Source organism: Chrysochloris asiatica, unplaced genomic scaffold (genome assembly GCF_000296735.1).
Source record: "Chrysochloris asiatica unplaced genomic scaffold, ChrAsi1.0 scaffold00062, whole genome shotgun sequence".
NCBI classification, from domain to species: domain Eukaryota; kingdom Metazoa; phylum Chordata; class Mammalia; order Afrosoricida; family Chrysochloridae; genus Chrysochloris; species Chrysochloris asiatica.
This window is the reverse complement of record NW_006408580.1, coordinates 6,558,822-6,586,046: the sequence shown is the minus strand read 5'-3', so window position 1 is coordinate 6,586,046 and position 27,225 is coordinate 6,558,822. Positions and strand designations below refer to the sequence as shown.

General features: G+C 38.4%; 1 protein-coding gene across 1 annotated transcript in view; it reads right to left on the bottom strand.

Moving 5' to 3' along the window:
* MAOB (monoamine oxidase B) overlaps positions 1 to 27,225 on the bottom strand; it is a 199,180-nt gene that overhangs the window by 106,821 nt on the left and 65,134 nt on the right. The window contains exons 2-3 of the mRNA XM_006864255.1: positions 20,077 to 20,171; positions 14,202 to 14,339 (exon numbers count right to left, since the gene is read on the bottom strand). Coding sequence (XP_006864317.1) covers positions 14,202 to 14,339; positions 20,077 to 20,171 — 233 coding nt within the window. The remainder of the gene's footprint in view (positions 1 to 14,201; positions 14,340 to 20,076; positions 20,172 to 27,225) is intronic.

Here is a 27,225-nt window from a genome sequence, read left to right as displayed (position 1 = left end):
CCAGCTGTGAGCCTTCCAACCTTCTAAGTATTCCTTTATATGTGGTTCAGAGTTCTGGGACCATCCCCTGAACCTGCTAGGTCGGGTATTCTGTGTTGTTGTTGGCGGAGCTCTCTGCTATACGTCCATCCGATCCACCATCTTGTTTGTTCTCCTGAAGCTGTATATCTTTATGGGAGCAGAAAGCCTCATCTTTCTCCTGTGGAACAGCTGGTAGTTTCAAACTGCTGACTCTAAGGTGAGAAGCCCGATTCGTAACCACTATGCTAACAGAGCTCCTTATTAATGTGGGATACAAAAAAAGAAAAGAAAGAAGACTGAATTTTAGAGGGGACAGGCAATGTGTAAGAAGCCTATAAAACTATTTCCAAGATGAATCTACTGGCCTAGTTCTCTTTGAAAACAATTTGTAAAGTCTCACTCTACTTTTTCATTTAAATTCATACTTGGTAGGAAGAATCCTGAGAGTCAGGATTATCTCATTAGAGACGTTTGTCTTCAATAAGAAAAACAAAGTTTATTCCTCCTACTGAAGTGTTCTCAGGGAACTGTGGTAGCATAGTGGTTACAAGTCAGGCTGCTAACCTCATGGTTAGCCGTTCAAAACTACCAGCCGTTCCACGGGAGAAAGATGAGGCTTTCTGTAAAGATTTACAGCCTCGGAGACCCTGTACATGGTTGCTATGAGTTGGCACAGACTCCACGGCACATTACCACCACCACCACCACCATGTTCTCAGTATCTTCAGCTTTACTGGTGAGAATGATGTCCACAAATCACTCTGTTACCATCTTTTCCCATTAAAAAAATCTCAAAATACTAATAATCAGGCCCTTTTGGAAATGGAGAAATCAAGGGACAAAATCATAAATAACATAGTCAAAATTGCTCAAAGTTCAAGGATGAAGTAAATGTGTGTGTTCATCAGACGCTATGAAAATTCTACAACCCAGAAATACCAGTCATAAGAGTCATTGAGGTTCTACATCAGAACGACTGCTTTGGAATCTAGATTGTCTAAACTCAAAGGATCGAGGTTCAGTAACTAAGCCTGGCCTGGAAGCAGTTTGGTTATTATTACTAGATAATGCACTTTAGGAAACTTCGGTTTCAGTAGATGAGAGCCAAGGAAGTCTGGTGGAAGCACTGAACTTCATGTCTTCTCACAGATCAAGAGCTCTCAAGGGTTTCTAATTAAAACCAAAACAACATCAAGTCAATTCCAATTAATGACAGGTTCCTGACTGTCAATCTTATTATAAAGCAAACAGCCTTATATTTCTCCTATGGAGCAGTGGATGATTTAGAACCCGCGTCCTTGCAGTTAGCAGTTCAATGCTTACCCTGCAGTGCCACCAGAGGTGATTTTTATAAATAATAGCAGGAGTACTAGAAAGTACAAAAAAGAAAGCATCAAATGACCCCAAAATGCACCATCCAAATTTAAAACAACCCAAAAGCTATTACATTAAGTATATGGCGTTCCAGATCTCTTTATAAGCATCTACAAGCGAGAAATATGGATAGATGAGTGGATGGATGGAAGATATGTATGGATAAATGAACAAATGGACAGTGGAGAGAGGGAGAAAAAAAGAAGAGAGGAAAATTAATTGAAACAGAGAGGAAAGAAAGAGCAGAAAGGAAATAAGAAAAGGGCAAAGAAAAATAGAATCAAATCATATTATACACTCTAAATTTTTTCTTAACTTTTTACGGTGAATTTAGTGAAGGTCTACAGGCAAGTTCATCAGTTTCACATTCAACAAATCCTATACTTTGTTTCATCTCAATGATTGAAATCCCCTCCACACAACAACAGTTGTTCCGCTTCCTCCCTGTAAGGTTCTGTTTCCATTCCATCTACCTTCCCATCCCTTGTCCTTAGGTATATGTTGCCCTTTTGATTTTGAAAGACTGGCCAGTAATTTTTTTGTTTGTTTGTTTTTCATTGAACAGTATTTGCTTCTATTCCTTCTGTTTTTGTTTTTGTTATTGTTATTTTGATATACACAAAAACGCTAAGGGATATATAATCATTTAAACAACCAAAGGGCATATTCTGCAAATCAGTCTCCTGGCCGCCAGCACACAGCCTTTCTCTTTCCATGAGTCTAGAGTCCTCAGCTGCTCTATCTTTCCATGCCATCATCTCTGCCTTCATCTCTGCTGCTTCTCTGGTTAGTGTTCTGCTCATGCTCTTCTCTCGTTTTAGGGTCCTCTGTTCCTGGAATGTAAGACTAACTACTCCCCTCTTTATGTTACAAAACTTCTACCTTTACAGTTGTGACAATTGCAATTAGTCTTGATAACAATTACTCATTATTGAATAAAAAGAACCCAATCCTCATCTCCTTTCACCAGACCCACCTAGACATGATGAAAACGATTCAGTGGTGATTCTACCTTGCCTTGCACACTCTGAAACTCAAGCCCCTCTTGAAAACTTGTAAACCAGTCACTTTGTGCCTTTATAGCCCCTCTGCCCCCATGTTGTTGTTGTTGTTAAGTACCGTGGAGCGGTTCCGACTCATAGTGACCCTGCACAGGGTTTCCGAGGCTGTAAATCTTGATGGGAGCAGAACGCCTCATCTTTCTCCTGTGGAACCGCTGGTAGTTTCGAACTGCCGACCTTCAGGTTAGCAGCCCTATTCATAACCACTACGCTACCAGAGCTCCTTCCCCCATGTTACGTAGCCAATATCTAAGTTGCCCTCCGTGAGTCCCAAAGTCTCCCCAAACTTCAAACCAACCAGCCCTTCCTCTCCTCTATCTTATCTCAAGGTCGACAGGAGTCTATGGAACGTAGTCGAACTCACTCCCTATCTTCATTATTGACTTTCTCCCACATCCACTCACATGTAGACCAATGTGGTCACCAGCTAGTTTACATGCCTGCTTGTGTGTTCCCTTTGAGTTTCAGTCTTGGAGGGGGTGTTTGTCCTGATGGGACTCGATTACTTATCTTAATGGCCTCCCGAGAAACAGCTTGCTTTTTCTTTTAAACAATCTTGTAAACCGACAGCCATTTTTGTTTTTGTTTTTTTCCTGCTGGTCTTTCTTTCAAGATGGACCTTCTGTTCCTCTAACTGAATACAAGCTATTTTTAATAACATAAAAGTACTGGAATTTAATGGAAGAAATGTAAACTTAAGTAAACTGAAGAAATTATTAAATTAAAAAATAAATGCTTCATAACTCCAAAAAAGATCCTTATAATATTAAGTCCAAGGATTATAAAAATCATGAAGATATGAGCCTAATTGTTTTTTTATTAACTACAAATTTAATTCTGCTGTGTGAAAGAAGATGTAAGGAGACTTACCCTTCTAATACCTTTTCTCATCTCTCCTTCCCTTCCCTTTTGCTTTTGTTGACTATAAAGATTTTTTGCTATGTAGATTTTTATAATATTTACTGTAATTATTTTATAATACTATAATATTTTATAACATTCACTACAATAGTCTGTACCACAATAATTCCTCCAAATATTGATACTTACAACTTTTATTTATTTTAAATTTTGATTGTGGATTGAGTGGTAGTTTACATGGGAGTGCATCAGCCTTACATTCATCCTATCGTATTTCATTTCATTGCAATGATTACAATCCCCTCAATGCATCACCATTCAACAGCATTTGCTTCCAATCCCTCTGTTTTTATATATATTTTTTAGATGTATACCGAAGCACTCAGGAATATATAACCAAGGAGATGGGGACAACTTTATTTTAATGTAGCTAATATTTAGAACCAATTTCACCAAGGCTCATTCATTCCTGAGTTGTTTAGTTAGAGCAGGTGTGGGGACCCTTTTTCTGCCAAAATTTATATCATTCACAAGCCATACAAAATCATCAACTTAAAATTTTGCCTGCTGTATTTGGTCAAGCATTTAATTAACTCAACACTAATGTGATGGCTGAGTTAATTAAATGTTTGACCAAATATAGCAGGCAAATTTGTAAGTTGATAATTTTGTATGGCTTGCGAATGATATTATAAATTTTGGCAGAAAAAAACATTGTGCTTTGCTCTAACTAAGCAACTCAGGAATGTGATGGCTAAGAAGCTCTGGTAGTGTAGTGGTTACGAATGAATTGGGCTGTGAACCGCAAGGTCAGCAGTTCGAAACTACCAGCTGTTCTGTGGGAGAAAGATGAGGCTTTCTGCTCCTATAAAGATTTACAGCCTCAGAAACCCTGTACAGGATTGCTATGAGTCGGAACCGACTCCACAGCACATAACAACAACAATATGTCTCTGTGTATATGTGTGTGTATAAAATTTTGAGTACAGGTTAACAGAAAACTACCCATTCTACTTCTAAACAGGTTTTTACAAATCATAGAATAAAGTGGGAAGGATACAAGACTTGGGAAGGAGCCATTCGTATAACTGTAGTGAATTGTACAAAATATTTAGGAAAAGGAGGATCTCCACCTAGATTTTTCCAAGATGCAGAGAGTATTAGTTTGGCAGGGAAGGTATTGAAACTCTGAAGGAAATGACAGAGTCCCTCCCCTCCCCCATCCAGGAGACAAGGAGCTCCTTATAGCGAACCTAGTTCAGGTTCTTGTCCCATCACTTTGAGAATTTGTGATTAAACTGTTTAACGTCTATGTCTTTTCCTGCTGAGTGATGATACAACTTTTAGCTGATTGGGTCTAGTTATAAGGTATCATGTGTGAAAGCACTTTGCAGGTTCTAGATGAACATACTGGACTATTGTTTTCCTTGTTTTAATTTCCTGGCTGGAGAAGAAGCCAAAAGAAAGTCAGAGGCTAAGTTATAAACAGACTCGCGATCAGTGTCCTAAAACCTTTCCATTGGATGCTATTGCTGCTGTGGTAAAAGAGGCAAATTCCCTTTAAACCATTTTACCCTTCCTGGCAATCAATCATTCAGTGCTGTAGCCTGTTGAAGCTCTTTACCTGTCTCGTGGTCTCCCTTATTAGCAGCTGTCTTTTGAGGCCACTGTCTTTGCATCTCCTTGGGACTACTTGGCACTCCATGATCATGTTATAGAGATGCTGTAAAAACTTATACAAGACTTAAGCGAAAGCTGTTTCCCCTAGTGAAATTCACTACTGTAACAGAACATTCTCTATCTCCCATCCCAGCATAATTTAAAACAAACAGTTGTGTTACTCACAACTCAAGCCACTGTTAAGTTTACCCAAATAGGTGTTTATATGTATACATATGTACACTGAGATTATGTTTTATCACTGCAGTTAAATTTCAATTTCCATATAGAATCAGCTCAGCTCATATCCCAAAATATTGCTCCAAAATTCAGACATTAGAGGCACAATTTTCAACAAATTATTACATGCTGAAGAACTGCATTCTCTGAAGAACACAAATGAGCACATTGGTTTAAAGCATAATTTAATAGAACCTTCAGAATGATCACTATATAAATGGGCTTCACTTGCTGAAAAGGAAATTACTACTCTCTACATTTTTGGCTTTATGAAAACATCTCCCATGATGATAAGGCTTATTTGTTTCCAACAAATAAGAAATGAAATGGAGTGTGGGTGGGAGAGGAAGAGAAGGTTCATTAAACTCACTTCAGATAGGTCAGACTGGCAGAGCCAGTGAGCACTACACATGGTCTGTGTGATGTTCATATGAAATGGGCAGCAGTTCCTAGAAGCAATGCAAGGGTTTAGCTAACCCTTGTGCAATCTGGACTTTTTCCAGGTTTCCCTGGATTAACAACATTAGGGTAGGGAGAGTGGAGAAGAAGATATTAAGAGACTGAAGTAGGTGAGAACGGTTGCTCTCTAGGGCATGCTGAGTTCCTGTACAACAGGATGGTTTCCATTAACTAAATGCAATTATAATGTAAATATTTTATTTCTTGATATTCTCACTCTAATTCTGTTGCTGTTCCTGATACCAAGAAAGATAGTTTAACCCTTGAAATATCTTTCAAGAACTTCATTGGTCTAGCCTTATACATAGCTAATCCTTTATGGTGTTGGTGGTTTACTCTATTTTCAAGTGGATTTCAGAGGTGTCAATAAGACTGAGGGCTATGCCAAATATTACTTTCTCCATGAGGTTATCTGAGCAATAGCATATCAAGTAGACAAGATCTTTGGGAGATCTCCCCTTATTTAAGCTTCTTCAGCAATGGGGCTGACCACAAATTATGCAAAAGGTACTTAGACAATGAGTATGGCTTCTGCCCACTGGGACATAAGTTGTTGTTGTCAGGTGCTTTCAAGTTGGTTCCAACTCAAAGCAACTTTACGTACAACAGAATGAAACATTGTTGAGTCCCGCACCATCCATAGAATCATTGGTAAGCCTGAGCGCATTGTTGCTGCCACTGTACCAATTCATCTTGTTGGGGGCCTTCCTTTTTTTGCTGACCCTCACTTTGTCAAGCATGATATTCTTCTCCAGGGACAGGTCCCTCCTGATAAATGTACAAAATATGAGAGACAAAGTTTTCTAAGGAGCATTCTGGCTGTACTTCTTCCAACACAGATTTGTTTCTTCTTCTAGCAGTCCATGGTACTTTTAATATCTGCTCCAACACCATTGCTCAAATATGAGGCTATGGCAATACCATGGAAAATACCATGACTTGAATCTAGTGCACTTTAGTCCTCAAACTGAAATTTTTGCTCTTGAAAATTTTAAAGAGGTCTTGTGCAACAGATTTGTCTAATGAAATACACCCTATGATTTCTTAACTGCCAATTCCAAGCACTATGAGGTCTTTAACAGCTTTAACAACTTCAATATTTTCTCTGTTTATCTAGTGGTGAGGATTTCTGTTTTCTTTATATTGAGATGCAAGCCATACTGAAGTCTGTGATCTCCGATCTTCATCAGTAAGTATTTTTGAGTCTTTTCAGCAAGCACAGTTGTATCATCTGCATATTGCAGGTTGTTAATGAGTCTTTCTCCAATCCTGATGCCATGTTTTTCTTCCTATAATCCAGTTTTTCAGATTATTTGCTCAGTATACAGATTGAATAAGAATGGTGAAAAATTACGACCATGGCACACATCTTTTCTGATTTTCAACCAATGTCCCCTTGTTCTGTTTGAATGGCCATCTATTGTTCTGTGCAGGTTCCTCATGAGCACAATTAAGTGTTCCAGAATACTCATTCTCTGCAATGCTGTCCGTAGCTTGTCATGATCCACACAATCAAAAACATTTGCTTAGTCAATAAAGCACAGGTAAACATCTTTTTGGTATCCTCTGCTTTCGGTAGAGATTCATCTGATGGCAGCAGTAATATCTCTAGTTTCATGTCCTCATCTGGATCCTATTTAAACCTCTGGCAGTTCCCTGTCAATGTACAGTTACAGACAATTTTGAATTACTTTTAGCAAAACTTTACTTGATGTGATATTAAATGATGCTATCTGATGATTTCTGCATTCTGTTTGGGTCACCCACCCCTCTTTGGAATGGGCACAAATATGGACCTCTTCCAATCAATTGGGCATGTCTTCCAAATTTCTTGGCACAGATTATTGAGTGTCTCCAGTGCTATATCAGTTTGTTGAAATATTTCAATTTGTATTCCATTGATTCCCAGAGCCTTGTTCTTTGCCAATGTCTTCAGTGCACCTTGGACGTCTTTCTTCAGTACTATTGGCTCTGGATCATATGCTATCTCTTGAAATGGTTGAACAGCAACCATTTATTTTTGGCACAGTGACTGTATTCCCTCCATCTGCATTTTATACTTTCTGCATCATTCAATATTTTGCCAGTAGAATCCTTCAATATTTCAAGTTGATTTTTTTTTCCCCCTTTAGTTCTTTCAGTTTGAGAAATGCTAAGTATGTTCTTCCCTTTTGGTTTTCTCACTCTAGGTCTTTGTAAATTTCATTATCATATTTGCTTGAGCAGCTCTTTGAAATTTTCTGTTCGTCTCTTTTACTTCCTCATTTCTTCCATTTTTAAAACATCTCTACACTGGAGAGCAAGATTCAGAGTCGCTTCTGACATCAATTTTTGCTTTATTGTCTTATTAATGATCTTTTGCTTTCTTCCTGTATGATGTTCTTGATGTCATCCATAACTCTTCTGGTCTTCGGTCATGAGTGTGTAGTGAATCGAATCTGTTCTTGAGATGATCTCTAAATTCAGATGTGATATGTTCCAGGTCAAATTTTGGCTCTTATGGATTTGTTTTAATTTTCTTTAATTTCAGCTTGAATGTGCATATGAACAATTGATGGTTTCTTCCACAGTCTGCCCTTGGCTTAGTTTGGGCTGATGATATAGATGTAGTCAATTTGATTCCTGTATATTCAATCTGGTGAGGTCCATGTGTATAATTGTCTTTTATGTTGTGTAAAAAGGTATTTGCAATGAAGAAGTCATTGGCCTTGCAAAATTCTATCATGTGATCTCCAGCATCATTTCTATCACGGTCATATTTTCCAACTTTTGATCCTTCCTTTTGTTTCCAACCTTTGCATTCCAGTCACCAGTAATCATCAATACATATTGATTGCATTTTTTGTAAACTTCAGGCTGAGGAAGTTGGTAGAATTCTTCAATTTCATCATCACTGGCTTTACTAGTTGGTAAGTAAACTTGAATAATAGTGGTATTAACTGGTTTTCCTTGTAGGCATATGGATATTATCCTACCACAGACAGTATTATGCTTCAAGATAGATCTTGATATGTTCTTTTTGATGATGAATATGACGCCATTCCTCTTCAATTTGTCATTCCTGGCATAGTAAACCACGTGACTGTCAGATTCAAAATGGCAAATACCAGTCCATTTCAGCTCACTCATGCCTAGGATAACTATCTCTTTGAGTTCCATTTCATTTTTGACAATTTCCAATTTTTCTAGATTCATTCTTCGTGTATTCCATGTTCTGATTATTAATGCATGTTTACAGCTGTTTCTCTTCATTTTGAGTTGTGCCCCATCAGCAAATGAAGGTCCTGAGGATTTTACTCCATTTGTGTTATCATGGTTAACTCTGCTTTGAGGAGGCAGCTCTTTCCCAGTTGCATTTTGACTGCCTTCCAACGTGAGGGGGTCATCTTCTGGCACTATATCTGACAGTATTCCACTGGTATTCATAAGATTTTCAGTGACTAAATATTTGGCAGTAGTCTGTCTCTCCTTCTTAGTCTGTCTTTGTCTGGAAGCTCATCTGAAATCTGTCCGCCATGAATAACCCTTGTTGTTGTTGTTAGGTGCCATCGAGTCAGTACTAACTCATAGCGACCTTATACACAGCAGAACAAAACACTGTCCAATCCTAGGCCAACCTCACTACTGTTGCCACGCTTGAGTCCATTGATGCTGCCACTTGGCCAATCCATCCGATTGGGGGTCTTCCTCTTTTTCTCTGACCTTCCACCTTACCAAACATGATACCCTTCTCCAGCGACTTGTGCCTACTGACAAGATGTCCAAGGTATGAGAGACAAAGTTTAGCCATCTTGGCCTCCAAGGAGCACTCTGGCTGCACTTTTTCCAAAACGGATCTATTAGTTCTTTAGACAGCCCATGGCACTTTCAATATTCTCCTCCAACACCATAACTCAAAAGCATCAATTCTTCTACAGTCTTTCTTATTCACTGTCCAGCTTTCGCATGCATATGAGGTTATTGAAAATACCATGGCTTGGGTCAGGAACACCTTAGTCCTCAAGCTGACATCTTTGCTCTTCAATACTTTAAAAAGGTCTTGTGCAGCAGATTTGCCTAACACAATACATCGTTTGATTTCTTGACTGCTGCTTCCGTGAGTGTTGATAGTCGATCCAAGAAGAATGAAGTCCTTGACAACTTCAATCTTTTCTCTGTTGATAAGAATATTGTTTATTGGTCCAGTGGTGAGGATTTTTGTTTTCTTTACATTGAGATGTACTCCATACTGAAAGCTGTGCTCTTTGATTTTCATCAGTAAATGTTTTAAGGCCTCTTCACTTTCAGCAAACAAGGTTGTGTCATCTGCGTATTGCAGGCTGTTAATGAGTCTTCCTCCAATCCTGATGCCACATTTTTCTTCATAGAACCCTGATTATTTGCTCAGCATACAGGTTGAATAAGTATGGTGAAAGAATACAACCTTGTTGCACATCTTTCTTAATTTTCAACCATTCAGTGTTCCCATGTTCTGTTCGAACAACTGCATCTTGGTCCAAGTACAACAAATTCCTCATGAGCACAATTAAGTGTTCTGGAATACTCATATTTCACAATGTTGTCTATAGCTTGTCATGATCTACACAATCGTGACCCTATTGGTATTTAAAATACCCATGGCATACCTTCCAAAATCACAGCAACTCACAAGCCACCATAGTACGACAAACTGACAGACTAGAGAGTAGTTATTTTAAAAAGCAAGAAAGGGTAATGTTCAAATGTACAAAATACTGATTATCATGACAGAGGAAACAAATCTCTCAACTACATTCTCTGTAAGAGATAGAATGTAATAGTTCTTGTCAATAAGTCTGGAAATGGACATATTCATCAAGTCAACTCTGACACCTGGAAATCTCATATATGTCAGTGTGGGACTGTGCTCTCTTGGGTTTTTAATGGCTGGTTTTTCAGAAGGAGATTTCTGGGCCTTTCTTTCAAGGAACTTGAAAGAACTTCCAATATTTTGGAAAAGCAATTTAATGTGCACCATGCAGGGACTCCATATAACATATGGTGGTGGTGGGTGATGGTGGTGTGCCGTCGAGTCAGTTCTGATGTATAGCAACCATGCACAGGGTGTCTGAGGCTGTAAATCTTTACCAGACCAGAATGCCTCATCTTCCTCCCATGGTACGGCTGGTAGTTTTAAATGGCTGATCTTGAGGTTAGCAGCCTGACTCGTAACCACTATGCTACCAGAGCTCCTACATATAACATATACATATTTGCATATTTTATACATAAATATACTGATATTTCCCATTTAGCCCACCAGAGGTCAGAAAAGAGCAGTACAGGAATAGGAAAATCTATACATCAAGAGACTATTTTAGAGTGATTTTCTCTAGGTTGGATTATGGAGGGGATTTAAATTTTCTTTTCTTTGTCTATTTCTTTTAATAATTTTTTTTTAAAGAGTAAACATGCTTTACTTTTGTGATAACTAAAAAGCAAGAACATTTATCGTAATTCAAGATATTATAAAGAGCATTTTTGGTATGTGTATTTCATATGTGATACTACTTTAATTACTTGTTTTTTCTTAGCTGCATATTAATTGTTTGTAATAGGTTTAAAGCAGCACATTTACCAACCACTGTAAAAATGATCTAAATGTAACACCATTTCTACAGTTGATGACTATGAACAATCTCTTTCAAACAAGGAACTTAATGTCAGCCATTAAATTAAATTAACATAAAAAGTAAGGTGCCTGGGGAAGAGCTCTGAACTGAAGGGAAACCCAGCAAACACAAAGACAGAAAAGTAAATGAATATAATCTTGGGTCACCTGCTTCATCTGAAGTAACCTAAGAAAAGATTCCCGTGTTTTAGGAAGTCAGTCCCTGCTAGTCTTATAGGTCAGAAAAGAAAGTCACAAGAAATAGGTTAATGTGACCTACTTCTAAAAGCAAGGAACTGAACAAAGGAAATGTGCTAAGCACCTGTCCTGGTGTGGCGCTGTGGGTTAATACGCTGGACTGCAAAATCGGTTTGAACCGCAAAATCGGTGGTACAAGCTCACCAGCCGCTCCTCAGAAACCCTATACAGGGTCACTGTGGGTAGGAACCGATTCAACAGCACTTAACAACAACAACAGTTCTTGTGTGGCACTGTGGGTTAATGTGCTGGACTGCAAAGTCAGTTTGAACTGTCAAATTGGCAGTTCAAGGTCACCAGTTGCTCCTAGGAAACCCTGTACAAGGCCTCTATGAGTCGGAATCGACTCGATTGCACTTAACAACAACAATAACAACTGAATTAGATCCAATAAATCTTGGCATCACCATGCTAAACTTTTATTTTTAATTCATGGATCTCTTTTTCTGCTAGACACATCTGGAAGCAAATTTAAGGTCAAACAACGCATTTCTTTATAAATTAGCAAATGTTTTACCCACACTATACCAAATTGGGTAGATATTTATTTCCTGCTTTAAGGTATGATGTGTTATTTGTACTTCTTGATTTTATCGCCCACAAATAATATTACCAGTCACTGATTGTCATAGAGTCAAGACTGACTCCATGTATATCAGAGAAGAACTGTGCTCCATAGGGTTTTCAATGACTGTTTCTTCAGAAATCACCAGGTCTTTCTTCTAAGGTGCCTCTGGTTGAAATTAGCAGCTAAGCATGTTAACTGTTTGCACCACCCAGGGACGTCCACATATAATATGTAGTTGTTGCTGTTCTCGAGTCGATGCCGACTTGTAGTGACTCTGCTTCTGAGACTGTAAATCTTTATGGGAGCAGAAAGTCTCATCTTTCTGCTGTGGAGTAGCTGGTTGGCTCAAACCACCAACCTATGGTTTGCAGTCCAGACATATAAGGGTGTGAAAATGTCTACGTAAATGAAATTGGAGATGGTTATACAACAGGATTGATGGCATTGGTTTTATTGAATTGTATATGCAAGAAATGTTGACTCAGCAACTGCTGTGCTCTCTGTAGTTTTACATTAAAAAATGAAAAGAAGTAAAAAACAAAACAAAACAAAACAAAAAACCTTGAGTATTGCTAGTCTGTCTTGCCTATGGGGCTGATTTCTATCTATGTGAAAATATGTCTCTATGATGTGTACTTTTACCTACCAAGACAAATGATGAAGAGAAAAAAAAAATGATTAAAATTCAAAACCTCTGCCAGTTCTGTGGGACTCCATAGTGGAACCCATGTTAGCTGACTCTCAGCTCATCAAAGAACATCGATGGCTTTTTGGACCAAGACAAAGGTATGGGTAAAATAGAGTAACAAAGACATGGGGTAGGAATTCTGAGGTGATCCTCAGAACATGATGAGAAACTGGAATTCCTAGAGAAATGTGGTTGATGAGAAACCTCCAGAGGTGCAATGGTCCAGGGGTTTATTAGAGTCAGAATATCTAATATTTTTTCTCTAAGGTATTTGGATTTCTGAAGTTTTAAACCACCCCATTGACCAAAACTTCAGTCAAATGTGTTGCATACAAATGTATTGGATGGTCTGAAGAAAATTAAGACCGAGAGGCTAGTTTGAACTTGGGTTTCCATAGAAAAAGGGAGTCCCAGGACGTGAGATGTGAATGAGTATCAGTGTCAGTGGAAGTAGGAATCATGAGCCACAATGATCATGAGAAAAAGAGACCCAGCAAATTCATGAAAATCTTGAGCCGATCAGTAGATCTCCCACAAAAGATAGAACTTGAGCCACTTTTATGCAAATCTCAAATGAACAGTAACCTTAGTTGAGACAAAGTGATAAACTTTCCTAATATTCCATTAGACATACTGCATTGTTGTTATGTCATTGAGTTGGTTCTGACTCATCATGACCCTGTGTAGAATTTCCAAAGAGCAGCTGGTAGGTTTGAACTGCCAACCTTGTAGTTATCAGTCCAGTGTTTATCCTATAGTGCAATACTAGGACTCCAGATATACTGTAAATACTCTAAGAAATGTGAATTCTGGCACAGCGTTTGTAAAACTGTACACAAGATTTTGTATAACATGAAACAGAGACTGTTAATAATAAAGGTATTAAATACCTTTATTTAAATGTTATTGTTGTTGTTATGTGCTGTGGGAGTCAGTTCCGACTCATAGAGACCCTGTACAGGGTTTCTGAGGCTGTAAATGTTTACGGGAGCAGAAAGCCTCATCTTTCTCCCACGGAATAGCTGGTAGTTTCAAACTGCTGACCTTGATTCGTAACCACTATGCTACCAGAGCTCCTTTTTAAATAGAGGTATTTAATAAATAAATTTCAATTTTATTTTTAATCTATTGGTTTTGTTATAGGCTTTACCAATTGGATGATACTTCTTCTGCAATAATCTTCCCAAAAACGTTTAGACTCCTCACCTAATTTCTCTATGATAAGAGTGAATGTATTCTCAGAATAGCTTAACTATATTTATAAAGTTTATCTGCATAGATGATTCAGACATGCAAAAGATTCTCTGGTAGAATGACCTGCAAATCATAGATGAGAATATCCATAGAAGTCTTAAAAGATTTCAAAGGCTGGCCCAGACTTACCTTTACATGGTGGATTAAACGCTGTACTTCATTCACTTTGTAGGTCTCCAATCCTAGCTCCTTGGCTAATCTTAAAATACGATTCTGGGTTGGTCCAACATAGGATCCTCCAAGGTCCACGTATTTAACCTTTTGGTTCTGTTTTTCAATGAAAAAAAAATAATAGAATGGATATTTGTGGAATAAGCAAATGAATACATTGGCATGTCATAGATTGTAGCTAAACCTTGAGGTGTATCTATGGACAACTGGATTTTCTTTTCAAATCAACTTCATTCACTCCACTTAAATTATTAAATCAATTTTCAATTTAAAACAGGCAAGGGAATTCTGAACCCCATTATTCACTGTGGGTAAGCCAAAAGTATTACTACTAAGGTTCTAGTTCATACATTCATGAATTAATTATAAGTAAAAATTGTTTAAAGAATTCTCAGCAATCAGTGGATAGCTAAAAACGAGTTCACTAAATCTACACTTGACACTTTCATTAGGATGCCTTCCAAAATTGTTGTTGTTGTTGTCAGGTGCCATCGAGTCAGAACCAACTCATAGCGACCCCATGCACAGCAGAATGAAACAATGTCCGATCCTGGGCCAACCTCACTACTGCTGCCACACTTGAGTTCATCAATGATGCCACCTGGCTGATCCATCTCGTTAGGGGTCTTCCTCTTTTTCTCTGACCCTCCACCCTACCCACCATGACATCCTTCTCCAACGATTGTTTCCTCCGGACAATATGTCCAAAGTAGGAGAGACGAAGCTTAGCCATTCTGGCCTCCAAGGAGCACTCTGGCTGCACTTCTTCCAAAACAGATCTATTGGTTCTTTTGGCAGTCCATGGCACTTTCAGTATTCTCCTCCAACACCACAACTCAAAGGCATCAATTCTTCTACAATCTTCCTTATTCACTGTCCAGCTTTCACATCCATATGAGGCTATTGAAAACACAATGGCCTGGGTCAGGCACACCTTAGTCCTCAAGCTGACATCTCTTGACTGCTACTTCCACGAGTCTGATCTCTTGACTGCTACTTCCACGAGTGTTGATCTCTTGACTGCTACTTCCACGAGTGTTGATAGTTGATCCAAGAAGAATGAACTCCTTGACAACTTCTGATCTCTTGACTGCTACTTCCACGAGTGTTGATAGTTGATCCAAGAAGAATGAACTCCTTGACAACTTCAATCTTTTCTCCATTGATAAGAATCCTTCCAAAATACGTCTAATCAAAACAGTGGCTTTGAGAGAATCTGTTGGGTAAGATAAATTTAAGGTAGAGAGGTCAGTTCAGCAAGCAAGGTTGTATCATCTTCATATCATAGGTTCTTAATGAGTCTTCCTCCAATCCTGATGCCATGTTTTTCTTCATATAATCCAGCTTCATGGATTATTTATTCAGCATACAGACTGAATAAATATGGCGAAAGAATACAACCCTGTCGAACACCGTTCTTAATTTTAAACCCTCAGTGTTCCCTTGTTCTGTTTGAACAACTGCCTCTTGGTCTACATGCAGTTTCCTTATATACTCATACTTAGCAATGTTGTCCATAGCTTGTCATGGTCCACACAATCGAAAGCCTTTGCATAGTCAATAAAGCACAAGTAAATATCTTTCTGGAATTCTCTGCTTTCAGCCAAGATCCATCTGACATCAGCAGCATATCCCTTGTTGCACATCCTCTTCTGAATCCAGCTTGAACCTCTGGAAGTTTTCTGTGAATGTACGGTCACAGCCATTTTTGTATTACCTTTAGTAAAACTTTACTCACATGGGATATCATTGATGTCCTATGATTTCCACATTCCGCTGGGTCACCCACCTCTCTTTGGAATGGACACAAATACGGATCTCTTCCAGTCAGTTGGCCAGGTTGCTGTCCTCCAAATCTCTTGGCATCGATGGTTGAGTGCCTCCAGTGCCATATTAGTTTGTTGAAATATTTCAATTTGTATTCCATCAATTCCTGGTGCCTTGTTCTTTGCCAATAACTGCAATGCACCCTGGGCTTCTTCCTTCAGGATCATTGGCTCTTTTGATGCTTTCTGTATCATTCAATATTTTTCCCATAGAGTCTTTCAGTACCTCAAATCAAGGTTTGAATTTTTCCTTCAGTTCCCTCAGCTTGAGAAATGCTGAGCATGTTCTTCCCTTATGGTTTTCTAATTCCAGGCCTTTGCACATTGTTATAATATTTGACTTTGTCTTCTCGAGTTGACCTCTGACAATTCTGTTCAGCTCTTGTACCTCCTCACTTTTTCCATTTGTTTTAGCATCTCTACACTGTTTCAGAGTCTTTCTTCTGCCATCCATTTTGATCTTTTCCTTCTTTCTTGTCTTCTTAGTGATCTTTTGCTTTCTACCAATATAATGTTCTTGATGTTATCCCGCAACTCTTCTGGTCTTTGGTCTTTAGTGTCTACTGCATCAAATCTGTTCTTCAGATGATCTCTAAATTCAGGTAGGCTATAGTCAACGTCGTATTTTAGCTATGGTGGACTTTAAATTTTTTTCTTCAGCTTCAGCCTAAATTTGCATATGAGCAATTAATGTCTGCCCCTGGCCTTCTTTTGGCTGATGATATGGAGCTTTTCTACCATCTCTTTCCACAGATGTAGTCAATTTGATTTCTGTGTATTCCATTTGGTGAGATGTTGGTTTAAAAAGGTTGTTTAAAAAAGGTATTTTCTATGAATGAGTCATTAGTCTTGAAAAATTCTATTATACAATGTCCATCATCATTTCTATCACCAAGGCCATATTTTCTAACCACTGATCCTTCCTCTTTATTTCCAACCTCTGAACCCCAATCACCAGTAATTACCAATACATCTTGATTGCATGTTTGATCAATTTCAGACTGAAGAAGCTGGTGGAATTCTTCAGTTCATCATCACTGGCTTAAGTGGTTGGTGTGTAAATTTGAATAATAGTGGTATTCATTGGTCTTCCTTATAAACATATGGATATTATCCTATCACAATGTTGTACTTCATGACAGATCTTGATATATTCTTTTTGATGATGAATGCAACACCATTCCTCTTCAATTTGTCATTCCAGGCATAGTAAACCACGTGATTATCAGATTCAAAATGGCTAATACAAGTCCATTTCAGCTCACTAATGCCTAGGATATCTATCTTTATACATTCCATTTAATTTTTGACAATTTCCAATTTTCCTAGATTCATAGTTCGTACATTCCATGTTCCGATTATTAATGGATATTTACAACTGTTTCTTTTCATTTTGAGTTGTGCCTCATCAGCAAATGAAGGTCTCAAGGACTTTACTCCATTTGCATCATCACAGTCAGCTCTACTTTGAGGAGGCAGCTCTTCCCCAGTCACATTTTGAGTGCCTTCCAACATGAGGGTCTCATTTTCTGGCACTATATGTGACAATATTCTGGTGTTCTTCATCATATTTCAATATTCAACAATCTGATACTGACAGTGTTCCACTGCTATTCATAAGAGTTTAAATGACTAAATATTTGGAAGTAGTCCATGTCTCTTTCTTCATAGTCTGTCTAGAAGGTTATCTGAAACCTGTCCACCATGGGTGACCCTTCTGGCATTCAAAATACCTGTGGCATAGCTTCCAGAATCACAGCAACACACACGCCACCATAGTACAACAAACTGACAGAGGAGTACCTATAGTAATTGCCCATTGTTTTGCTGAATAAATGAAAGAGTGTTTAAAACACTCAACAAATTGGTACATTCAATGAGTCTCTTTTATATACAAAACATTTTATGTATCAGATGTATGTGTTATATGAAAATTCCAAGACCTAGAGGAGACAAGACATACACCGGTAAGAACCTATAAGACAATATGCAATAATCGTCATGTGTGTGGAACTGATAAGTAAGGAGCTCTGGTAGTGTAGTGGTTAGGAATCGGGCTGCTAACCTCAAGGTCAGCAGTTCGAAATTACCAGCAGTTCCTCGGGAGAAAGATGAGGCGTTCTGCTCCCGTCAAGATTTACAACCTCGGAAACCCTGTGCAGGGTCACTATGAGTCAGAACCGACTCCACAGTACTTAACAACAACAACATTAACACAGAATAAAGACAAGTAGTATCTGATAAGAGGAAGAAGGGATGAGATCATGAAAAGACATGAACTAGAATTTAAAAGATGGCCATGGTTTTGCTATGTGCCAATGGTAAAAGAGACATTTCAGGGGTAGGTAATGGTGTTTTAGGGGCAGGAGTGTGGCACTATAGCATAGCACTGGATTGTTAAGCACAAGATTGACAATTCAAACATACCAGGTGCTCCTCAGAAGACCTATTCAGGGTTGCTATTAGAACTGACTCGAAGACACTTAACAACAACAAAGGTATCAACAGGATACAATAAGTACTGGACTGCTTATTGGTGGTTTGAGCCCACCAGCTGCTCCATGGATTAAAGACAAGGTTTTTTGCTCCCGTGAAGATTTACAGCTGCGGAAACCCTCACAGGGATCTATATGAATCAAAACTGACTTGACAGCACTTAACACAACAAAAATGACACAAACAAGGTCCTCGGGCAGTGCAAGTGGTCTACAATTGACTGCTAATTAAACGCAGTTCAAACCGACACAGCCGCTCCATGGAAGAAAAGCCTGAGATTTGCTTCTGTAAAACTATGAGCAACAAAACTTTTTAGCTGAGTTCTGCTCTGTAACACATGGAGTCGCCATAAGTCAGAATCTGCCTAACAGCAACAGGTTTGGTTTTAAATTTAATGGCCTCAACAATGGTCCAGAGACAGAAGGGTTACTGCAAGACTGGAGAGCTGCTCAGAATCACAAATAACTAGAGTGTAGGAGTTATGCCAGGGTCAGTGGCAAACTAGGCTTTTAGGCAGAAATCTTTCTGGTTCCCAAGACTAGGGGAGATACCCTCCCATGCCACCTCTGGCATCTCTCCAGCCTGACACCACCCCTACCGTAGTATGTCTCTTGATGAGTTGAAACTGTTATTATAATTTTAATTGCAAATGAGTAGGTATCCCCCAGGAGACTACGAGCTCCTTAGGCAGGGTCACGCTTTGGTTATCACTATGCGTGACACACAGCGAACATTCAATAAGCATTTGTTTAAGATAAATTCAATGGTGAATGCAAGGACTTAAAAATAAGAATGGGAAAAAATGCTAGCCATACTCATATATCAGTGAAGAATTCTCCTAAAAGACAAGCTATAATTGGGATTTTATATTTCATATCTTTCTGGGAATGAAACTGCTCTCTTAGCATCTAATTCTATTATTCAAATCTTGAAAGTCTGGAAATACGGGTTTTTGTTTTGTTTTGTTTTGTTTTTTTGGCAGAGAAATCTGTTTTTCTAGGCTTTGTGCTCAACCGAATAGAAAATAATTAATTTTAGTCAATGGAGTCAAAATTGAAACAATTAACCAGCAACTGAAATAAAACCACTTATGAAATAATAAAGAATCTATTTTTTAAATTATGTCAACAAGTTGAAAGAAGGAAAATTAGTTTACTTAGTGTAGTTGGCTGGAATGATTATGTTGGTGCTAGAAAGGCCTTGAAGTTTGAAATCAAGGACAGAAAGTACAAATCATTTTGGGGTTTTTTTCTTTTTACTGACTCCACTGCACACAACAACAACTACACATACACACACAATTGCCTCCACTCTATGGTGAGATGAGAAAAGGAGACAGAAGAAAGAATTTAAAAAGAGACTAATTGATAGATAGTCTGCAGTGTAGGGCTTACAGTGATTTTTACCTTCTCAGAAAGAGTCAAATAAAAGTTTAACTTTTAAGGGGAAAAAAAAACACAAACCAAATTAGCTTTGGTCCCACTTTTCTTTGCCCACCTTTAAAGTCTTACCCTAATGGTATAGGTCCTGCCCCCTACACGGTCCCGGGCTTCCAGAACAACCACATTCAAGCCAGACTGATGTAGAAGTTTGGCTGCTGCCATACCTGGGAGAAAAGAAAATAAACCATCAGAATCAAATACTTTACAGGCTCTACTTCTAGGGATAGACCCGAGGGATCTAATAGAAGCAACACCAACAGACATATGCACACCTCTGCTCATTGTAGCACAATTCACAGTAACAAAATAGGAAAACAATTTACTAATATTCCCATGTTATGACCAAGGAAACTGAAGCACATAAATAGAGTAGAATAGGTGGTAAAGCCAACCTTAGTTCCAGTGTCTGTGCTTATATCTATTACCCCATCCTGCTTTTCATGGGACCTCATCTCTATCTTCTTCATTGATCGCATCTACCAATTTTTGCTACAGGAAATAATTAAATCCAAAGAAATTTTCACTTTATTTAAATCGACATGTTTTTAGAACACACTTGTATCTTGCGCTTTGACAGGAATCCATACAATATAAAATATGAGCCCAAGGTAAAAGACCTAATGAAAAGCTAATGAAAAACCATTTATTAGCTTTTTTAAATGAGAAAAATCTGTTTTTTAGAGAGGCTGAATTGATGCTTCATTATTGGCATTCATCAATCTTCTGACCTCTGTTCCTGGGTGTGGAGGTCAAGGCTTCCAGTTTTGCTGGAGACTGGCAGGGTAATGTCCCCAAAGGCCACAGCCCCACATAGTGTACATGGACATTGCACAACCTTAATTTAGGAATACTGTGCTTGGATTTTTAACACCATTGGCCTAATTTTCTTTCCATAAGAAAATAAATAAGTAAAGCACTTCTATTTAAATCTGAAATTGCATTTCTCTTATCAAGCATCAATTCAGCAAATGAAAATACATGCAGTCATAGGCACAGCCATTAGCAAGTGAGCGCCGATACACTGCCTGAGCATGCCGTGGCTTAAACAAAAGACTTCAGAATGAAATACAACATCACTTGTATATGCTAGCATGTTATATTCTTCAAAAGATACTGTCTTAGTAAGTGAAATTACCCATTCTTATCTGATGCTAAACATGAACGGTTATTAAAACAAACCAGGGTCTTAGCAAAACCACTGAATAGAAACCTTTCATGCTCATATTCCTTACAGAATCATGAATAGAAAATTGCAAATATATATATATCTTTAAAGAGGATAATAGGAAAGTATTATTTGGAAATACCTCACTTTTTTTTTTTCATTACTTCTCACATAGGGGGTTCTCAAAATATTTGACATCAACTGACAAAAATGACTCGAAACGCAACTGGCTTCCCAATATCTCTGCTTAGAGAAAATATCTGTGGCTTAGAAAAGTCATTGCAATTTAGAAGGATCAGGGAACCTAAAAACCTGAAGACCACAGAAGAATCAATGCATTTGAATTATGGTGTTGGAGAAAAACATTAAAAGTACCATGGACTTCCAGAAGAACAAACAAATCTGTTTTGGAAGAAGTACAGCCAGAATGCTCCTTAGAATCCTAGATGGTGAGATTTTGGCTCTCATACTTTGAACATCAGGATGGATCAGTCCTGGGGAAGGACATCATGCTTTGGTAAAGTGGAGGATCAGCGAAAAAGAGAAAGACCCCCAATGAGATGGATAGACACAGTGGCAGCAACAATGGGCTCAAATGTAATGACCATTGTGAGAATAATGCAGGACTGGGCAGTGCTTCATTCTGCTGTGCATAGGGTTGCTATGGAACTGACGCAATGGCACCTAACAACAACAAAGAATCCGAGGAGGTCAAATCTATACAGGAGATGATTAGGACGGTGGAGAAGAAGTAGCTCTCAAAGGGTTTCTCAGTGATGACTGGTAAAGGACTAATGGTTTGATTAATACACGAATAATCAAATAATTAACTACATACAGCCTCTCTGACTTACAAAGGGTTTTTTTCCCAAGAGAGTGTTTCTAGGTTGATCGTTTGAAACATTTTATACATTTTGCCATAGAAACAAAAAAGATGAGGGATGCTACATTCTCTGGGAAGTCTGGAAATGTTAAAATGTGTTGTTGTTATGTGCCATCAAGTCAGTTCTCACTCATAGCGATCCTGTATAGTTTCCAAAGAGAGGATCGTGGGTTTGAATCATCAACTTTGAGGTTAATAGGCCAGTGTTTATCCTAAAGTGCCACACCAGGACTCCTAAAATGCAGTTGTTGTTGTTAACTGTCACTGAGTTGGTTCTGACTCACAGCGACCATGAATACCATTTGTGAAGCTGTGCATCTTTGTAGGTACAGAATGCCTCATCATTCTCCTGTGGAGTGGGTGATGAGTTCAAACTGCTGACCTTGTACTTCAAAGTCCATTGTTTATCGTATAGGGAACCACGGCATTCCCCTAAAATGCAGCAGTCTTTTTTATTTTTTAATCAATTAAGAAGCAGGAACACATTTGCTCTAAAACCACTAGCCAATGTAATTGGCACTGTTGAAACACTTACCCAAGAGTTTCCCAATATAGTACAAAAACAGTTTAAAAATGAAAACATTCACAATAGTAACAGTTACTACCACTAAGCACTGAACACTTATTTTGGTCTGTGTGAAGTGCTTTTCTTGCCACAATGCTGAGAGATATTATTATCCTTATTTTAACATAAGAAAAAAGATGGCGGTTTAAAAAAGTTCACTGACTTGCTATTGTTGTTCTTAAGTGCCGCAGAGTCAGTTCTGACTTATAGTGACCCTATATAGGGTTTCTGGTAGCACAGTGGTTATGAATGGGGCTGCTAACCTCAACGTGGGCAGTTCGAAACTGCCGGCCGTTCCGTGGGAGAAAGATGAGGCTTTCTGCTCCCGTAAAGATGCACAGCCTCGGAAACCCTGTACAGGGTCACTATGAGTTGGACTCAACTCCACGGTACTTAACAACTTAACATATAGGGTTTCCAAGGAGCTTCTGCTGAGTTTGAATCACCAACCCTGCAGTTAGCAGTCTAATGTTTATCTTACAGTGCCATACCAGGACTCCCTGACTTTCTATAGGTAATTAGTAAATGTGAAATCTTAGTCACTATCCTTGGACCAAAAGAAAAGGGAGAGAAAAAAGAAAGCTCAAAACAAGATCGATGTCTCACAACATACTGCTTTACATTTAAATACAAAAATCTCAAAATGTCCATTTTTCTCTTACATAGATATCTAATTTCTGCAAACAATTTAGGAGCAAGTTTATAATCACTGTGTGCTTCTTAATAGCTAATTAAACTTAATTTAATATGCAGGATCAAAGAACATTTCACAAACTGATTATCATTTGTCACTTTCAGCAGCATCTGGGCCATCCCATCTACAAATAGTGGTATTTTTATCTCAGGCACTCTCCCTTGTATGAATAATTACAGCATGGTACACCAGAACAATTGTAGAGTAATGATATAAAATTATAAAAATAGCGAATCTCACAAAAAGCAGTTCATTGGAAAAAGATTTCATCAAAATGATGACTATCTTGATTATCACTGGGATGTTAAGTGCCACAGAGTTGGTTCAGACTCACAGAGACCCAAGGGGCAGCTGGTGAGTTTGAACTGCTGACCTTGTGATTAGCAGTCCAGTGCTTACCCTACAGTGCCACACCAGGACTCCCCGATTATTATTGCAAACCCATAATATTTTAACTACCTGTGAATCAGTGGTATGTACCTAAAATTAGATTTCTGTGCTTCAAGTTTGTGCCATAGAAAATAGTCCAAGAGTTGTTGTTGTTAGGTGCCATCGAGTCGGTACTGACTCATAGAGACCCTATGCACAACAGAACGAAACACTGCCTGATCCTGGGCCAACGGTAGATGCTATAAAACCAAAATTAAACCCACGGTCACAAGTCAATTCTGACTCATAATCAACCCTGTAAGAGAGAGTAGAACTGCCCCATAGGGTTTCCAAGGCGATAAATCTTTACAGAAGCAGGCACCCTCATCTTTCTCCCTTGGAGCAGCTGGTGGGTTCGAACTGCCATCCTTGTGGTTACCAGTCCAGTGATTATTCTACAGTGTCACCACCAGAGTTCCTTGTTAAATGCTTTGTTGTTGTTGTTAGGTGCCATTGAGTCAGTTCTGATTCCTAGTGACGCTATGCACAACAGAATAAAACACTGTCTAGTCCTTCAACATCCTCACAATTGTTGTTACATTTAAGCCCATTGTTACTGCCACAGTGTTAATACATCTTGTTAGGGGTCTTCCTCTTTTGTAGTTGCTGTTAATTTCAGTCAAGTAGATACCAACTCATAGCAACCCTGTACAGAGTTTCTGAGGAGCAGTGGGTTTGAACTGCTAATCTTGTGGTTAGCAGTCTAGTACTTGTCCTACAGTGCCATACCAGATGCTATAAGAGACTGAAAATGCACAGTGGCAATAACACAGAAGGGAGCCTCTTCAAAGTGTCATAATAGAGGTAGAAAGTAGTGGATTTCGGATATGGAGGGAAGGGGGGGAATCATCATCTGCCTCATTCTTTGCTTTGTCAATGTTTCGTATCCTTCATATCAAATCTCAAATATTTAAGAATAAAATTTAAAATACTTCAAAATGCAAAGTTAGCTATTTTAACACATTATGAAACATCCAAACTTTTACTTAGTTAAAAGTTACCAAATAAAAAAAAGGAATCATGTCATACCCCAACTATGAAATCAACCATACCCCAAAGCAACTCTAGCCTTGTAACCCTGGTAAAAGACACAGGCATTCCTCTAGGAAGGATAAAAGCCAAGATTATGCAAATACCCTTAATCACTTTGGTCACTTCTGAGTAAGCAATTGTTTTATTAGGAAATTCTAAGAACAATAAAGAGATTTTCTGATCAAAGAACTGGAATACTTTGATGTCTCTAAAAATAACGTTTTTTATTTTAGTTATTAATACAAATATGCACACATACCAAATCTGTAGTAGGAAGAAAAATGTTTACAATTGGAAATCAAATTCAGTAAAGGGGAGTAGTATATGTAGGAAAGAATGTCTTGGGGGCTCAATAGTAGAATTCTTGCCTTCTGAGTGGAAAATTCTGGTTCAGTTCACTGCTAATGCACCTGAACTGCAGCTACTACCAGTTAGTCAGTAAAGGCTTGCATGTTGCTATGATGCTTCCAGACTAAGACAGACTGGGAAGAAAGGCCTTGACAATCTACCTTCAAAGAGCAGCTAGTGAAAACCCTGCAGATCACAATGGCCCCAATCCATGGGGATGGTACCGGACCAGGCAGCATTTTGTTCCATTGTGTATGGGATTACCATGAGTTGGGGCCATCTTGATAGCAGCTAACAACAAGCGTTTGTAGGTAAAATTCAGATGTTAACTGTTGTTAAGATGTTGAAAATATGTTAACTTTTCAACACAGAGATTGAACAAGTAAAGCCATCACTAAAAACAGCTAACATTACTGCTCACTGACTATGTGCCAATTTCAATTCTAAGTGGTTTGTACATAATAATTTATTCTCCCAGTGAAATACTGAAAGCATTCCATTGGATATTTCAGCCAACAAAATGATGTTCCCCCAGCAGGAATACTGCTAGCACATTCAGTGCCATTTTGTAAATTACAAGGAAGCACTCCCTCCTGGCAAGTAAATTTCAAGAGTATCTTTTCTTCAAGCAAATGCAGCCTACATCCTGTAAATAGCAGAGCTTTGGTGGCACTGTGGGTTCAGCTGGGCTGCTAACTGCAAAGTTGGCAATTCAAATCAAAATTCAAATAAAAAATGTTATACCAGTCATTCCTCCGAAGAAAGATAAGGCTGTCTGCTCCTGTAAAGATTTACAGTCTTGGAAACCCTATTTTGGGCAGGTGGGAAGTGGCATGAAGCAGAGTGTGGGTTGGGTTGCATGCATCCTTCCTTTTCACTGCTTCAGTTGGGTACCCTTGTGCAGGGCACCACTCTTGAAACTTTATGCTGTGGCCTTGAAACTTAGAAAACATTTCCTGAATGATATAAATTGTATGATCTATTCTGGAACCACGGCCTTGCCTTTCTCTCCTCAGTGTTAGTTCAAAGTTGGCACTTAAAAGTTTGTTAAATGGATGTATTTCATTCAACAAAGATGACATTTAATTATTTAGCCAATAAATAAATGGTTGTCATGTGTTTCTATACTCAAATAAGCATAATATGTTTAATATGCTACAAGAAACTAAAATATTTACACATATTAAAACTGATTTCCTCTGGTTACACCAAAAACGTTAAAGGATATCCTTGACTCTTTCAAAGACAAAGGGTTGAAAACACTGCACAGTTTCCAACACTCACATATCCTTAATAATAATCCATTGTTATTCCCATTTTTCAGAGAGGAAATGGAGGCTGAGGGAGATTAAAAGAGATTAAAGAGCTTGTTCAGACTTATAATGCCAGCAGTTTCAAAGCTTGGTCTGAAACACACATTCAATTTCTGCCACAATCTTTCCTAGTCAAAGGCTTGGAAATTCTCAGCATGCGGAATTTTAAAATCTGATGTATATCTTTATTAACTTTCTCTCGGAAAGCCTATCTTGATGAAAATCACCTGGAGCCTGTCAGTGTCCAAAGCCCTGAGACCACATTGCTACAGAAAAGCCTGAAGACATCTGGAGCAATGCAGAGCTGTCTAGAATACTTCCTCTGAACCACATATTCAGATATGCTTTGGCCAAATATTTCCTCCTCCTTCAGTTCCAAGTGACTCTTCTTCCCTTAGAACACGCCAACCCAAACTTTTTGAAAAATCCAAACTCATCTGACATAAACCAAGCATACCAATGTGTACTGTCATTTTGACCACTGAGAAGCAAAGTCTTGAATTAACTTATTTTCACATCCTACCAAAAAATGAATTTAGAGATCATCTGAAGAACAGATTTGATACATTAAATACTAAAGACCGAAGACCAGAAAAGTTGTGGGATGACATCAAGAACATCATACAGGAAGAAAGCAAAAAGTCCTTAAGAAGACAAGAAAGAAGGAAAAGATCAAAATGGAAGTCAGAAGAGACACTGAAACTTGCTCTCCATCATAGAGATGGAAGAAATGAGGAGCTACAAGAGCTGAACAAAAATTTCAAAGGTCAGCTCAAAAAGACAAAGTCA